The sequence below is a fragment of the Monodelphis domestica genome, chromosome 3, assembly GCF_027887165.1.
Source record: "Monodelphis domestica isolate mMonDom1 chromosome 3, mMonDom1.pri, whole genome shotgun sequence".
NCBI classification, from domain to species: Eukaryota; Metazoa; Chordata; class Mammalia; order Didelphimorphia; family Didelphidae; genus Monodelphis; species Monodelphis domestica.
The window spans coordinates 446,026,799-446,043,272 of NC_077229.1; the positions used below are offsets into that span (position 1 = coordinate 446,026,799).

Below are 16,474 nucleotides of genomic sequence, written 5' to 3' on the forward strand. Positions count from 1 at the left end.
AAAGTACAGCAGCCACTCATGGGCCTAATCCTGATTGGCATGGGAGCAATGACTTGTCCCATTTCCAGTTTGGGTCAGGTTGCCCCTCTTTAGGCTGCCCAGTGGCACTCTGCACTGGGTTCACACATTGGTACAGGCCTTAGTGCAAACACTTAATCTGTTTTTGTCTTTACGTAATGATCCAAGGTAGTATCCAATTAGAGGAGTATGCCACCACACTCAGGTACCACTTATTTCTATTTATTATAAGAATGCAAAATGTCCACCATCCCAAAACCATATAATAAATGAGGCAAGAGCAAGATCTAAAGCAAAATGCTATTATGTTTGCAAAAGTATTTGGTGAATGGGTTTTGTGACAATTATTTTAGTTCCTTAAAGACTTATTTAACTCCCAGCATGAAGAGAAGTTTTATAGATAGATAAACATAGGCTAAATAATAACTTCCAATAATCACAGTTAGCTAAGAAACAAAATGTTCTTTTAATTCTGTAATGTTATGTTTTCACTCTGTGACATTGTCTAGAAATACATTCCAGTTAGGGGGTAGACCTTATTGAAAGAGAACTGCTTACTGTAAGGAATTGTAGGATTTTTCTTTCCATAGTTATTAAAAGAGGAAAGTTACTTTTAAAAATGTTAATGGGAATATCAAAATATCAAATGTATTTTAGTAATAAATATAAAACCACAGAAAAGGATTTATGACTAAAAACATTTGGTTCACCAAGAAAAAAAGTAGAAATTACAGCCACAGTCGAAGATATGTAAAATTCAATGCAATATCTGCTAAGCATTTACCATGTGCAAGTCACAGTGCTGAGTTGTAAAGATACAAAAGCAAATATTATAATCTCTGCCCTCAAGAACCTGAAAGCCCACTGGCAGGAATATGTTATATAATCTTGTTCTCTCTCTCTCTCTCTCTCTCTCTCTCTCTCTCTCTCTCTCTCTCTCTCTCTCTCTCTCTCTCTCTCTCTCTCTCTCTCTCTTTCTCTCTCTCTCTCACACACACACACACACACACACAGTAGGAATTGAAGAGTACAAAAGAGAGTTAATATAAAAATGCCCTAAAAATATTTAAGAGGCAAAGAAAATATTAGCAGGGGGGAATCAGGAAAGGTTTCAAAGAAAAAGTGACACCTGAGGTGATACTTTGAAGAAAGATAAGTAATTTGAAATTCTGAGCTAATATGTATATATATGTGTGTGTGTATATATATATATATACACATATATATGCATATGTATATGTGCATGCATATCTACACACGTACACATAAAATTAAATTCTAATCCAGACAACTTCAGTTCATTTAACTAACAATGTAATCTCCAAGTATTATCAATACTCTAAATTTATTCTTAAGAAAAATATAATACAAAGAGAGGGGGCAATTTCTTCTATCTGTATTGTCTCTACTAAATAGCTGCTTAAAACAAATGGAAATGGAAATTATCACTGAATTTGTTACTGAAATTATTTCTTTTTTAAAAAGAGGTCAACTTTTTGGGCCTTAAAATTGACCTACCTGAAAAGGTTGTTTGTTATTGTAGGTCTTAAGCTCCTGATTCCCCCGACATGCTTCTTTTTAAAATCGATCCTTGCAGAAGCGAGAAATAAATAAAAAAAAAAGCTTGTGACTTATGTGTCCTAGCAAAGTATGTATGTTTATTTTCAGGGTCTACAAGGAGTTTCTCTACCCCCCTTGCAACTGCAAGAATCAATTTCAAATCATATCAGACAATCGGGAGCTTATAACCTACCATAGTAAACAATTAATAACTGTCATTTATAATGCCTAAATAGACATAAAACATTTCTAAAATATTTTAAGTTATAGGTTAAATTATAGGTTAAATCTCTTAACCTGAATTATAATTAACTTAAAAATGTTTGCTTACCTGCTTGGTGTTAACCTTGAGTCAAGGCTACCAGCCTTCATGGTAATGGTGTCAGTAAAAAGAACATCTTTTGCTGGTGACGCCAAAGCTTCAGAATGAGATAAAGATGGATGCATTCTTTGTTGTTGCAATCTTTTCAATGTAGCATAACCAAAGGCATCTCTAGAACTTGTATAGCTAAAGTTATAATCTGCTAGACTTTTAACTGTAGCAACAGAGGGGGCTTTAAGGGACTGTGCTCTACGAGGAAGTGTATGAGAAGAACCTGGTGGCACCAGGGACACAGAGTTTGATTTTGAAAGAGGCAGGTGGTTAGACTGTGATGTTGAACAGTGGCTTGTTTTAACAGTTTTAGTACTTACCACTGTACTCAAACTTCCACAGTCTGTGTCCATTGTTGTAGGGTCCACGCCTACTGTCTCTCTTGAAGGACTTGAGCTCATAGAGCTTATACCACTCGTTGTAGTATCTGTATTGAAACTTTGGCTACGTATCTTCATATGTGAACTTGTAGAGTTGTCGACAACTAATCTTTCTCTGCTTGTGTTTTCCCTGTGATTTTCTGTACCAAGACTCTTTGTAAATTTTAGATCATTTTCTCCAATACTAGGTGTGCTACCAGTGTCTTCAATTTGCTTGTTTCCAACAAAAGAAGTTTCTAATCTTAATGTTTTCTGAACTTTGGAAAGGGATGTGAAATCATCACTATGATTAAAGTCAATACTGGATGGTTCTGTAACTGTTCGGTTTCGCCTAATGCCAGATTTATTTTCAGATGTCAACTTGCCCCCTTTTGGATCACTGCTACTACGATGTTTTTTATTAGGCAGAGTAAGGGAATTTAAGATACGATTCTTCACAAGTCTACTAGAGGCAAAAAAGGGGAATGGATTTTTATCCTTTATAGGTCCAGTTCGATCATAAATTGTTTGCTCTGCATCCTCATTGATATCAAGGAAAAACGTACTAGTAGAGCTGCTGCCAAACCGGTCATCCTCCATTATAAACATACCTAAAATAAAGGTGCCACATTATTAAATGCATTAAAATTACAAATATTCACTCTAAATTTTAGTGACCATTTGATCTTAAAACTTAGGTAGGTGTTGTAAATTAATGTTCATATAGGTCATCAAACTATTAGATATACTGAATCTCATCAGAAAGCTATCCTTGAAAAAGTAATACCTGAGGAATAGCCAAAATTTATATAGTACCGTGAGGTTCACAAGAGGCTTTATATGCACTGTCTTATTTGAACAAGCATCAAGTCACAAGGTGGGTAGATGAGCAAAATGAAAATGAAAATATTACTTAACTTGTGTATGCTAACTGATTTAGTAATTGCCAGAAGTCAGATTGAAAGCCAGATGTCTCTTACCTCTATATCCAGAACCCTCTCCATTCTGCCCAGAATGGATAATATGTCATTGCTATGTAAAGACTATTTCATAATGAGGTCTTTCCTCCTAGCACTTCTAGTGATGAGGGAGGTGGGGGGATGGGGGGAAGAGGCGCAGTCCTAGGCTGGTGTAACTCACAACAGAAGGTGATGCTTTAGCAGATCAGTAACATCTCAAAGAGCCAAAATGATATCAGGGAAGGGGCATATTAATACGATACACAACATTTCACAAACAAGAAGCTAGAATTGGAGTCATATTTTTTGATCCCGTGCTCAGAGAACACACAAATCATGAACAGAAGAGAAGATTGATGATTTTTTTAAAACCCTTCCCTTCCATCTTTGAATTAATACTGTGTATTGGTTCCAAGGTAGAAAGGTGGCAAGGGCTAGGCAATGGGGGTCAAGTGACTTGCCCAGGGTCACATAGCTAGGAAGTGTCAGAGGCCAAATTTGAACTTAGGGCATCCCCTCCCCTCTTCCCCCCTCCCCCAAATCCACCCTCCTGTCTCTAGGCCTGGCTCTCAATCCACTGAGCCACCTAGTTATCCCTGAGAAGAATGATGATTGAAAGACTTGTACTGTGGATGAACTTCAGCAGATTTATAAGTACATTCACAAATTTAATAGTTCCAATCAGAGATCTGTAGCTAAATTATAGTGCTTAAGCTTTATTTCTTCTTAACTATTTTCTACTCTCAGAGCTACAGCAACTGTCATAATACATATAGCCTGATTATTTTGTAAGAAAAATAAGAAATCAGGAATAAAGAGGAAAAAACAACAATAAAACAACATGATAAAAGTAAAGGCTGGCAAGGAATTAAGGCAGCTCCACATTACATCCTACAAAGTTTCACACATTAAATTCAAAGTAATACCAACAGGAACCTTATAAATAAAGAAGGAAAAGTTATGAGAGGAAAGTGAAACCAAAAATTGATGTTCAATTCCCAAAGTGTATAGGCAGAGTCCTCCAAGAGCCTTACCCCTCTGATAATCAAGATGCTGTAGTTTTCTCTTTGTGCTATAATAGTGTGGAGCAAATAGAGATTTTCACATGGAATGAATTCCAGAATCCCACTTCCTCATGCTCAACTAAAGTGTTGCCATTCAAGCAATCTAAAGAAGGTAGTTGCTGTCATTTTTTATGTCTAAGTTCTCAACTCTGAATGACAAACAAGTTAAAGGCAGAGTTGATTGGGATTTAAGATGGACAGGGGAAAGCTAGATGACCCAGTGGACCCTAGTTCAAATCTGGCCTCAGACACTTCCCAGCTGTGTCACCCTGAGCAAGTCATTTCACCCCCATTGCCTAGCCCTTACTACTCTTCTGCTTTTAACTAATACAGAGGATCAATTCTAAGACAGAAGATAAAAGTTTTGTTTTGTTTTTTTTAGAGGGGGAAAGTAGATAGGAGTATATGCTTCACTGAACTGGGAAGCATTTTATTTCAAAATTCTCAAGGAATTTCTATGTCCGAAGGAACTATTCTCAAAGCAATGGGAGAATACCTGGTTAGAATGTCTGAACTATCTAGAATAGAGGTACTTAACATTCTTTGTGTCATAAACTCCTTTAGCAATCTAGGTAAATTACACGTTAAAAGTAAGAGCTTTTTTCAGAATAATGTTTTTAAAGGCATAAAATACATAGCATTACAAAGGAAACTAATTATATTGAAATATATTTATTTTAAATTTATTTTTAAGTTCACAGACTGTAGGTTAAAAATATTCCTGTTCTGCATTAAGGGGATGTAAATCTTTAATTGGGTGTTATTGCTAAATGACAGATTACATGTCTTAAAGAGAGTCTCCCAATCACCGTAAAAGAAAAAAAAAATGCTTTCATGATAAAGAACCAACTCAACATATCTTGAAATTTCACATACAAACAAGAATTTTCACCCTATTTAACTGAACTGTAATAAAGCTTACTTGATGGTGCAGATTCACTTTCACTATTGTGTCTAGAGCTGGTAGATTCAGAGTTTAGACTCAGAGTGCTTGGGACAGAAGAAAGTTCATTGCAGAGCTGCTCCATGTCATCTGGAACCACTGGCCATGGTTGTTTGCGACTGTGTCTCACAGCATCCCAATTGTGAAATTTTAGGATATCACATCCTTGTTTAGTTTTGGCTATCAGACCAAGCACGTAGACACAGGTTCTGCATAAATTGTTACATAAAACATGGAATTTTTTGGAACCAACAATTTAAATGAAAAAGTAATTTTCTATAAATAAATTATTACCCTACTATTTTTTATATTTCCTTAAAAAGCCATTGTACATAAAAGTCAGTTACATTTCAAAGCTCCTTGAAACCTTTGACCATTCTATTAGATGTGGGGACCAACCCTAGATTTCCTGTATTTCTTCTGTTTGATCACAAGAAGCAGCTTCATGAAACACTGTATCTTGATATATGTATGCATATGTATATATGTATACTTATGCTATAACCCTAAAAGTTTCAAACAGCTGCAGATGATCAAAAGAAGCAGTTAACAGGTATCCAATTGATAAGAAATCAAACCACTCAAAAATTAAATGACTGATATAAATGGTTAGTACTATCTAAAGCTACTCTCACCTTGAACCTTGGATAAGAGCAGGCCTATGCACTAAGAGAATGAAAGACACATTTCTCTATATTTTTAGTCTCTTGCTTAATTAATTGCTCTCATCTGTCATCCTCCCAATATACTCTGTCCCAGCACTCCTTCTAGAAAAAAGAATCAACAACAACCACTCCAATACCTCTTAACATGCTTATTCCCACCATCATTCATAAGATAACAAGGGCTCAAATATGCCTTTCAGAAGTATAAGAATTCCTTCTACCTGCCTATTATCAATGATTATATAATTCTTTTACTGCAAGCATATTGGAAATGTAATTTCATAAAAAAAACTCATGAAAATTTATTCTGAAACTACTTATATCAATAAGTAGATGTATTTTATTTTTTTTAAATGTATCTACTGAAAATGATTGAGATGAAAAATAAAGGACAAAAGTCAGTATCTTCAAAACAATTAAGAAAGATTTCTTACAAAAATATTCATTTTAAATATACCCACTATACATGTATTTAAATAACTATAGGATCACACTCATAAAATTGAAAATTTTTCTTAAGCATAGCTGCATTTACAACAAACTTAAAATGCTATATAACTTGTTTTCTTAAAATACAGAAAAATCTGATAGGTTAGAATTCAAAGTTACTCAAGTCTGTATCTGAAGCTAGTTATTTATAATGTAATAAGTGATTTCTTTTCAAAGATGGTATAAATAATGCTCAATGATTAGGCCTTGCACTTAATTATTTAAATAGTGATGAAAGTTTACAGTGAGCTAATGAAAATTCTCATCTGGTCATTACTATTCCTGGCTTGGGACTAAGGATACAATGGATGGCTAAAGACAAGATTTTTGTGGGGAGAATAACAGGTCTAAGTCAATTTAATTCAACAAACATTAATTGACTAAAATATAGAAGGCACTGATATGTATTAAAGATATAACAACAAAAGATGGCAGTCTCTTATTTTGTTATATATAAAGTATGACACAAGGACGAGTACGATGAGGGCAGGGTAGAAATTCAAACAAAAGGTTCCAGGAAAATTTGAGGAAGTAGGGATTATTAGAGAAAAATCTTCAAAAGCAGAGATGCAGCAAGAATACATTCAAGAAATGAGTAAGGTGAGTAAATGTAGGAGATAGCATGTAAAGTTTGGAGTAATGATCTCCAAACATTTTTGATTGTGCACTGGTATTAGTTTTAAAGAAAATTCATCCACACAAGCACCCACAATATATGAAAATTTATTTATAAATTATACACATGTATTACTATGCATATAAAATAAACACAAAAGAAAATTTCAAAGGATGAGATAAATAATATTTTTAAAATAAAATTTTATTTTATTTCTTCCCATAGCCCAATAATCCTCTTACATACACTCCTACTTTGGAGATCATCACTGGTTTGGGGAACAACTAATATCCCTCTTTTGGGATGAAATGTATGAAATAACGTGGAATAAGGCTGGAAAGGTGGCCTAGGACCACATTATAGAAGGTATAAAATATCAAGCAGATAAGTTTTAATTTTATCCTTGAAGCATTAACAGCAAGTTTTCTCCAAATCATTACTAAGCCTGGCAATGACATTCATTCCTTTTATTGATCCAATAAGCATGTATTAAGCATCTATTATATGTAGAGATACAAAACAGTCACTATTCTTAAGAAATACACACGGTGAGGGGTGGAGAATGAGTCAGCATATAACATATATGAAGATAAATGAATACAAGAGACACACAGAGAATAAGTCTAAAATCATGGACGAGGGGAGGGGGGCACTAGAGGGAGTTGTTATCATAGTAACTGAGGGAATAGGGATAAACTCTGGAAAAGAAATATTCCAAGAGGTGGAAAAAAAGAGCACATTCTATTCATGAGTAAAATTTATACAAAAGCATGGAGACTAAAGATGAATAAACCAAAGAGCAGGTAAAAGAAAATAATGAATGATAAATATGAGAAAAGAGATATGAAACAGAGAGAGCTATTAGAAAACTATTGAAATAATAGAGGTGAAAAATAATGAGAATCTGAAACAAGATGGTGTTTGTTGCAATGGAAAGAATGAAATTAATTAAATAGAATTACTATATATAGAATTGACAAGCCTCAGCAAGTTAAGTGGTATGAAATATGGAGAAGAAAGAAGAGAAGGAAAATATTAGAATGAAAACAAAGGTAACTAAAAGGACTAGAAACACTCAACAGAAATATGGTCAAACCTGTAGCTCAGAAAGATTATTTTTTGCAGCTGTGTGAAGAATGAATTGGGCTGAGAAGAGACCACTTAGAATCAAATTTGTAATTTCTATTCAGCAAGTTTATTTAATCATCTGAAACCAATTTGCTGATATTTACAGTAATAATTCAGAAGTATTGATCCCAAACAAGTTCTATTCCTGGTGAGACCTGGAGAAAATCATTTCACTTCTCTAGGCCTTAAGTTTCCTGATCTATAAACATGGAAGTTACTCTGAACTGTGGTCTTATTATCACAAAGATCTATAAGACTAAGAGCTCCTTCACAGTCAATATTTCTAGTTATAACCCTTACAAAATTATGGATCAAACAGATGAGGTTTATTGTCTAATATAGTGTACTCAATGCTAAAGAAAAATGTTTTGAATTCCTATTGAAAAAAACATTAAAAACAAAAACATACCCTCTAATAGAGAGAACCTCACAATGCTGTGCTAATGCCATTATATCTGGAATCACATTCTCCTCTTGAAGCAAGTTAAGACCCCAATTTGATGATCCAATATTACCCTGGAATAAGAAAAAAAAAATTCCTCTGCTTTTAGATAGGGTTATAAAACAAAGAGACTTTTCAAGAAACTTGGAAAAATGAAAAGATATAAAAAGTATCCCTCTCTATAAAACAAATGCAACAACCTCCCCCTCCAACCCCCCATGATGGAAGAATTAAAACAAACAAAAAGATTTTCCCAGGGAAAACCAAACTCTTCAAAAAGATTACTGTGGAAGGATTTGCTTTTCAGAATGAATACAAAACAGATTAGTGTAGATGATTTTAGTCTTGAAAAAGTAATAGTAATAATAGAAATTCCAAAGAAATCTATGTAAGATAATATACCACTAAAGGAAAAAAATACAGACTCCAGGAAATGGCAAAGCTATCACATATTTGCCACATATTTATTAAGTACTAACCAAGGCCCAAAGGGCTGCCTTCAGCTGCTTAACTCCTTCCCACTTATCCAACATCGGTGAACGAATTGTGTAACTGAGATCTGGAACAACACTCTGGATAGGGAGGTAGGGAAAAAATATTATTGTTAATAATGATACAGTAGGTTTCCTTTTTTGCTATTAATTCCCAATTACAAGTTACTTCATTAATGGTATGCTAGGTTACATAAAATATTCTAATAAAAAATGTTTTTCAAATTCAAATAGCAGCTAGTTTCTTAAGGAATTTTTTGTTTATTTAGTCACAACTACTTCCTGATAAATTCCTATTTTCATCATGGCCTGGCCATGCAAGAAGTCAAATACAGACACACTAGCAGCACACAATTACAATGAAGATGCACAAAAATCACTCACAGGTGTCTAACCCCAAGTCATACATCTGCACGATATACATTTATGTTCTTCCTTTTTGTTATTAAATTTAGATATTTTCCTTTTTAAGGACAATAGCAATTGTATTATGAGTGTGTGTTTACACACATGCAATACATAATACACTTACACATATACAGGGTGTTTGTGTCTTTCTGTATGTCTGTCTCCAAGATCTGTCCCACTTTCAGACACAGACTACGTAATCCTAGGCAAGTAGCTTAATTACTAAATGTTCTCAGGAAAGTCACCAAACCATATACTATAGAGAAAATGCTCTGTATTTGGTAGAGGGAGTCTCTTTACTCAAGAGACTCTCAATAATCTGCTGAAAACTCAGAACTAGTTTTTATCTGTAGCTACACTAAGACTGAGATAGAATTATGACAAATAATTTCAAAGTTTTTGATCAGTTGTGGAGCACCTAATTCAATCACTCAGTCTGCTGCTATTATATGATCCTTTTCAAAAAACAAGTTGTCACAATTTCACATTTTAAAAAGTCAGTCATGCACCATAAGCAAATCTACAATGAAATTGCATCTTTACCTGTACCTCCAACAAATGACAGCCTGTTTTGTGGTGTACCAATTGTCCATAAAGGTGTATGGGAAGATAGACATGTGGTCGCTGTAATCTAGTGTAACAAAAATGATTTGATAAAAAACTTATTTGATCCATTCCAAGTATGTTGATTTAAAATATTACTGACACTATAAAAGAAAATTAGACAGTTTGCCTAATGATTTCTACATTAATACATAATCAACATGGTAGGATGAATAGAAAGATAATTAAAAAAAGAAACCAGCTCATTGTAAATTAAATTAGATATTGATGCATGTATTATTTCTGTTAAGGATGATGATACCTTTGGTTACTCCGACGAACATAGTTATCACCATCTACAGGTTTACGATAGGTTGTAAGTGCTTCATTAAGTTGTTCCTCAATTAATTCAACATATTTTGAATTGTATTCCTAAAATGTAACACAGCATTAGTACTACATATGTCAACAGAAATTATTATAAAGCAATACCTAAAGCCCTTGAAAAAAATCATACTAGTATGTAAATTTTCCTTTCATTTGTTATTTTTAAGTCCCTATATATTTCCATATGGTGCTCATTAGTTAAATTCTATTCTAAAGAGAATAGGAAAAAAGTAAGGAAATTGGCCCTAAAAGATGTCAAAATAAGCTGAAAATTTTTAACTTCTCAAACCTCCTGAATTAAGGACTGTTAGGCCTACTTTTCATGCCAAACAGGGAATGTCTTTACCATACTTATGCAAATTACTGGCCAAAAGTGAATGTCAAGATTGCTGCATTAGCTTTATTAAGTTTCTCACATCCTTAGTTTAGGAATGGCATCTATGCATTTTGCCAAAAAATGACCACTATTCGGCAACAGAATGCAAGAGGACCAAAAACCATCAAAAGGACAACTTTAGAGTATAATGATTATATCAGTAACAATATTACCAAGTTTTTATGAAGAATGTTTGTGACTCTACTAATACCTATAAAGAACAAGGAAAAACTATCTCTTTAAGATCATGTATTTTTGCAGCTAATTTAGAAATCTGTACAATTATTGAGGTTTAGTATCAGTTTCATATGTAGGTAGGCATCTAATTTGTTGCAGCAAAAGAAACCCAATGCTAATAAATTATAGGAAAACATGAGAAAGATTGTTTGAAAGCCTTCTCTATCTAAATTAAAACTTCACACACACACACACACACACACACACACACACACACACACACACACAACTATATTTTATATCTTCCTTACATCCCAAAGTTTAAAACTTCTATATCCTGATTGAATTAAACATTACCTTATGCCATTTTTCCATTTGCTTTGTTACATATCCCCTCTCATTAAGATAGGAAAATCCCTTTGGAATAGATAGAAACCTATAAAAGTAATAGAGAAATTAAATTATTCAATACCTAGAATGCTTCAAAGGGCTAAAGTTTAAAGGGCTTTAGCCTCCATAACTAAGAAACTGAGGATTCTTCTATTTATACATCACCTTTAATCCTAAGATACTTTGAAAAATTCTTTGCAAAAAGATATACGAGATCATAGTTCTACCATTTAAGAGCTGGAATTGATCTTGGCAATTAATTAACCTAACCCTCTCATTTTCCAGATGAAAAATTGAGGGTTAAATAAGTTTTCTAAAGTCACACAGCTAATGGTCATAAAATCAGATTTCCTACATAGGATTCTATTCAATACAAATCACTGAGCCTCTCTCTGATTATGTATGAGATTATATGGTAAAGAAGAGAACAGTGAAAAGAAAAAATAACAAAGTGGGTAAATGAAGACAAATAAGTGTTTTTAGCCTGCATGGTATCTAAAATCTTGAAACACATCCTATTGCAAAATACAGAGGACTACTTATTGAAGAAATGTCATATTTTTTGTTCTCCAGAATTTTCTTATTTAGATACAATTTTATTATGAATGTGCTATAAAAATCAATACCAGTGATGTAAGTAAAAAAAAAAACAACAACAACCTCTCCCCAAAACAAGAAAATGCCTGCTTAATATTTACCTAAGAAGGAGAAGCAGACCTTTGTCTCCAAGATGAGATAAAGCTGGTTTCATTTGGATGAGAGCATGAAGGTTGGCCTTAAGGAAAAAAAAAAACAAATTATCAATTGGACAAAAAATCTGAATCCTCAGAATTCACTTAATCATGTACTCAACTTGAAAAATAAATTTAATCATAAAATAACATCATTTTAAAAGTCAAGAATTTTTCTCATACACATTTCAGTATTTAAGAACAAAATGGAAATATTCACCTTGTCTTCACATGCTTCATCTAAAATATCAAGAGCTTCTGAGGAAATAGTTTTATTTTTATCATGTAGCTGGGTCACTAGCAACTCAATTCCCCAGTTACTGAAGAACTCTACATTGGCCCTTAATAATACTCTTAAATGTTTTGTTGCATACAATCTGCATCCCTGAAAAAGGAAAATAATTTATGAAAAAGCAGAATAAATGATCAAACAACAACATGTGTTTTTCATCTGTTAAATCAAGAAATGGACTTCTTATATCAGTTTAATGAGAAGTATCTCATCATTGTGTTACTATACTACACTAAAAAGTTTTAGTAGATTGTCCCTTTCCTCTTCTCTCTTCTCCTAAGAAGATATTTTATTTATCATGTCATGTGGTAAATGAAGTATATGAAAACTTTGTATATACTGGTCTTATTAATGTTTCATCACAATCAACCTGTATTGATTAAAAAGATACTATGTGCGGGGGCAGCTGGGTAGCTCAGTGAATTGAGAGCTAGCCCTAGAGACGGGAGGTCCTAGGTTCAAATCTAGCCTCAGACACTTCCCAGCTGTGTGACCCTGGGCAAGTCACTTGACCCCCATTGCCTAGCCCTTATCACTCTTCTGCCTTGGAGCCAATACACAGTATTGACTCCAAGACGGAAGGTAGGGGTTTATATAAAAAAAAAAAAAAAAATTAAAAAAAAAGATACTATGTGCCAGGCACACTGCTAAATGGTGGAAGATTCAAGTCAGAAAAAGAAAGTGTGAGCACTTGAGGAGTTTATATTTTATCCAAAGAAACAACATGTGTGGTACACAAAATAAATATGAGATAATTTGGAGAGGAAAAGCATTAGGAATAGAGAGTAACCAGGAAATGCTTTTTGTAGAAGCAAGTGTATGGGCTGAATGCTAAAGGAAGTTAGATATTTTTAGAGGTAGAAGAAAGGAATGAATGCATTATAGACATGGAGATCACCCACTGCAAAGAAAAGGAGACAGGAGATAGAATACCTACCTGCATGTTAGGAATTGCAAAACTGATATTGCTCCAGATGGAGGAAGAAGGAACTGACAAGGTGACCACAATCATTAACCCCTATTTCCAATATTTGTAATTGAGTTTGTGTAATTAGAATTTTCTCCCTAGAACTCTCTTTCCCAGCTTCCCATTTTCTTTCTCATGTTATGTACTAACATAGGGATGATATAAGTTTTGTGTAACTCCTCCCTCTCTCAGTTCGTGGGACTGTGGTTGTGGAGGTTATATGAGAGCCAGGCAGGAAAGTTTATTCACATGGTTTTACACTTTTGTTCTTTTTATTTCTTCTACTTCAACTAATTACTAATACATTTTATAAAATATAATACTTAGAATTATTGATATTAATTTAAATCTCACAAGTTTAAGTTATATAAATTATACTTTTCTTTACTATGTTACACTCACATCAGTAGCTGCAGTTAGGATTTTGGAAAGGATAACTCTGGCCAATCCATCTCTACTATAGTCCAAACTTGAAACTGTCAGTTTCAATAAGTGATCTTGGTTCTTCAAGGAACAAAGATTAAGGAGACTAATGAAAAATAAAAAATAAAGATGTTAGAATCCAGTTTGTATATGAAAGAGTAATATGAATCAAACATTAAACTGAAATATCAAAGAATCATCATTTCCACTTATGCATTGTATTTTAAAAATGTTTCGGTGACAATGTATATTTTAACCAAATGCAAGTGTTTGGGTTTTGCTTTTAAAAGCTAGGAATAAAAAATAAGCTTCATCACATACTAAAAATAAACTGTAGGATACTCACCACTGAAATACATTGCATTTTTCGAGCATTTTAACTCCATGAGGATGACAGGAAAGTGTTCCAATAAATAAAAAGTAGTGTTGACTAAGAGTACTCAGTAAACCATTATTCTGAAGGCTTCTTTCAGGTTTCATTCCAGATGAGGAACTAAGCCACTGAACAATATCTTTTACTAGTTCTTCTAAGTATCCTTGCCCATCCTAAAAAGAGAGAAATAATAAAATAAGAAAAGGTTAACCATTAGAAAAACAAGTAATGTTCTATAGCAGAAAAATCAAATTAAGTACAAATAAATTTAAAAATTAAAAGAAAATTGAGGAAAGGTAGAAGAATGAAAGAGAATAAGAGAGAGAAAGGAAGTGTTAGGACCAAAACAAATTTAAAAAGAAAGTCTAACTGAGAAAAAACCCCTGGATATTAGCAAGAGGAAGTAGGAAGAGAAAAAGCATTTCTATAGCATCGAGATGTGTTAATAAACACAATTCTTAGGGCTTTTTACAAAAATTATCTCATTGGATCCTCACAACACTGAGAGGTAGTTGAGTGTATCCTAGTCTCCCTATCATTGTGGCATACTATTATTATTCCCATTTATAGTTGAGGAAACTAAGTCAAATTGAAGTTAAGTGATTTTTCTAGGATAACAAACTGCTAAGTGTGAGAGGTTGGACACGAACTCAAGTTTTCTTGACTCCAAATACAGGGGTCTAACCACAGTGCCACCAGCTATCTATACTATTTAGTATCTTGTTATCGTCAGGTGGGAACAATTATACTAACAACCAAAGCAACTGACTCAGAGTTTTAGGCTATATTTACCCTGAACTTACAGTAAATATTCCTAAATGAAATATGCATGGAAAAACTTAAAGGAAAAAAACTAGAAACCTACTTCCAATATCAAATTAGTTTTTGATCATGTATATCACTGATTCCTGAGTTAATAAGGGAAACATTAATCACTGATATTGTAAAACTTGTCTCAGAAACCCTGTTTTACAGTGATATATATAATTTTCCTATCAGTTTCATTAACTATAAATGCTATTATTTACTGGAATAGCCCAAGAGACAATATTAATATAACTGATACATGATAACACTTTCCTCATTATGAATCAGAAACAATATGCATATATGGTTTAAAGAAATATGTGATAAAACTACATTTTCTTACTTCATTGATAAATACAAGTCTTATGTTGATCAAAATATAACTAATTTTCTCATTCAAGGACTCTGAATAACTTTGTTCTCAGTTCATTTAAGTTTTCTTTGCTATATTAATTAACTAATTTTTTAAAATCCTTACCTTCTGTCTTAATATCAATTCAACAGTATCAACACTAGAAGAGCGGCAAGGACTAGGAAATTAGGGTTAAATTATTTTCTCAGGGTCACATATGTAGGAAGTGTCTCAGGACAAATTTGAACCCAGGTCCTCCTGACTTAAGGCCTAGTGCTCTATCCACTGTGTAACTAGCTGACCCAAAATTCCTCTAAAAATCAATAAATATTAAGCATATTTTAGTTAGTGTTTTCATTATTACAAATAACTTTTAACATATCTTGTGTCCCATGGAATTTGGCTGAGTGCTTTCCACAAAAAATACTATTGGAAAGTAATCTTGAATCAAATTCTATCAACAATGCCAAGCAGGTTTGATATTTAAAAAAAAAAAAAGACTGTACTAATTAGATTTTATGAAACCTTGTTTCATGTTATCTGACATATATTATTATTTTGACACTGTTACCCATTTGCTTTGCTACATTCCAAGTCAACAAGTATATATTAAGTACCTATTATAGGTCACTTATTTTTACTAAGTGCTGAGTGAAAAGATAAGCAAAAAAATATTCTGTGTTCTCAAAGAGCTCACAGTCTAATGAGAGAAAACAATACATAAACAAGTATATTTAAACAGGTAAATTAAAACTAATCAACAGAGAAAAGTCACTACCACTAAGAAGGTTCAAGAAAGGCTCCCTGCACAAGGTGAGATTTTTTTTGTTGGAACTTGTAGGAAGAGGGAAAACATTCTAGACTTGGGTGAGAACAGTCAGTTAAAATGCCTAGAATCAGGAAATAGAGTGTCCTGAGCGTGGAACAATAAAGGTACCAATGTCAATGGACTGAAGAACATACAGTAGGGGAAATAAGGTGTAGTATATAGGAAAAATAGAAAGACAAAGGTTATAAAGGAATATTCTAACTCTTCCAGCTATACCAGTAAATTGGCTTTGGAAAAGAAGAGCTGAAAATATATAACCAGTGTTGGAATAAGTGGCTCAATCTCAGTGCAAGAAGATGGAAAGAAAGAAAA

The 16,474-nt window shown here is 33.3% G+C and overlaps 1 protein-coding gene across 4 annotated transcripts in view; it reads right to left on the reverse strand.

The window, feature by feature from the left end:
- RICTOR (RPTOR independent companion of MTOR complex 2) overlaps positions 1–16,474 on the reverse strand; it is a 156,634-nt gene that overhangs the window by 18,903 nt on the left and 121,257 nt on the right. For 2 of the 4 annotated variants that reach the window (XM_056824563.1, XM_007487428.3), the window contains exons 21-32: positions 14,148–14,347; positions 13,781–13,907; positions 12,340–12,504; positions 12,087–12,163; positions 11,356–11,434; positions 10,381–10,490; positions 10,059–10,146; positions 9,096–9,188; positions 8,584–8,690; positions 5,256–5,485; positions 1,910–2,921; positions 1,537–1,608 (exon numbers count right to left, since the gene is read on the reverse strand). In XM_056824563.1, coding sequence (XP_056680541.1) covers positions 1,537–1,608; positions 1,910–2,921; positions 5,256–5,485; positions 8,584–8,690; positions 9,096–9,188; positions 10,059–10,146; positions 10,381–10,490; positions 11,356–11,434; positions 12,087–12,163; positions 12,340–12,504; positions 13,781–13,907; positions 14,148–14,347 — 2,360 coding nt within the window. The remainder of the gene's footprint in view (positions 1–1,536; positions 1,609–1,909; positions 2,922–5,255; positions 5,486–8,583; positions 8,691–9,095; positions 9,189–10,058; positions 10,147–10,380; positions 10,491–11,355; positions 11,435–12,086; positions 12,164–12,339; positions 12,505–13,780; positions 13,908–14,147; positions 14,348–16,474) is intronic. The other 2 variants (XM_056824564.1, XM_007487429.3) reach the window with 1 other exon arrangement.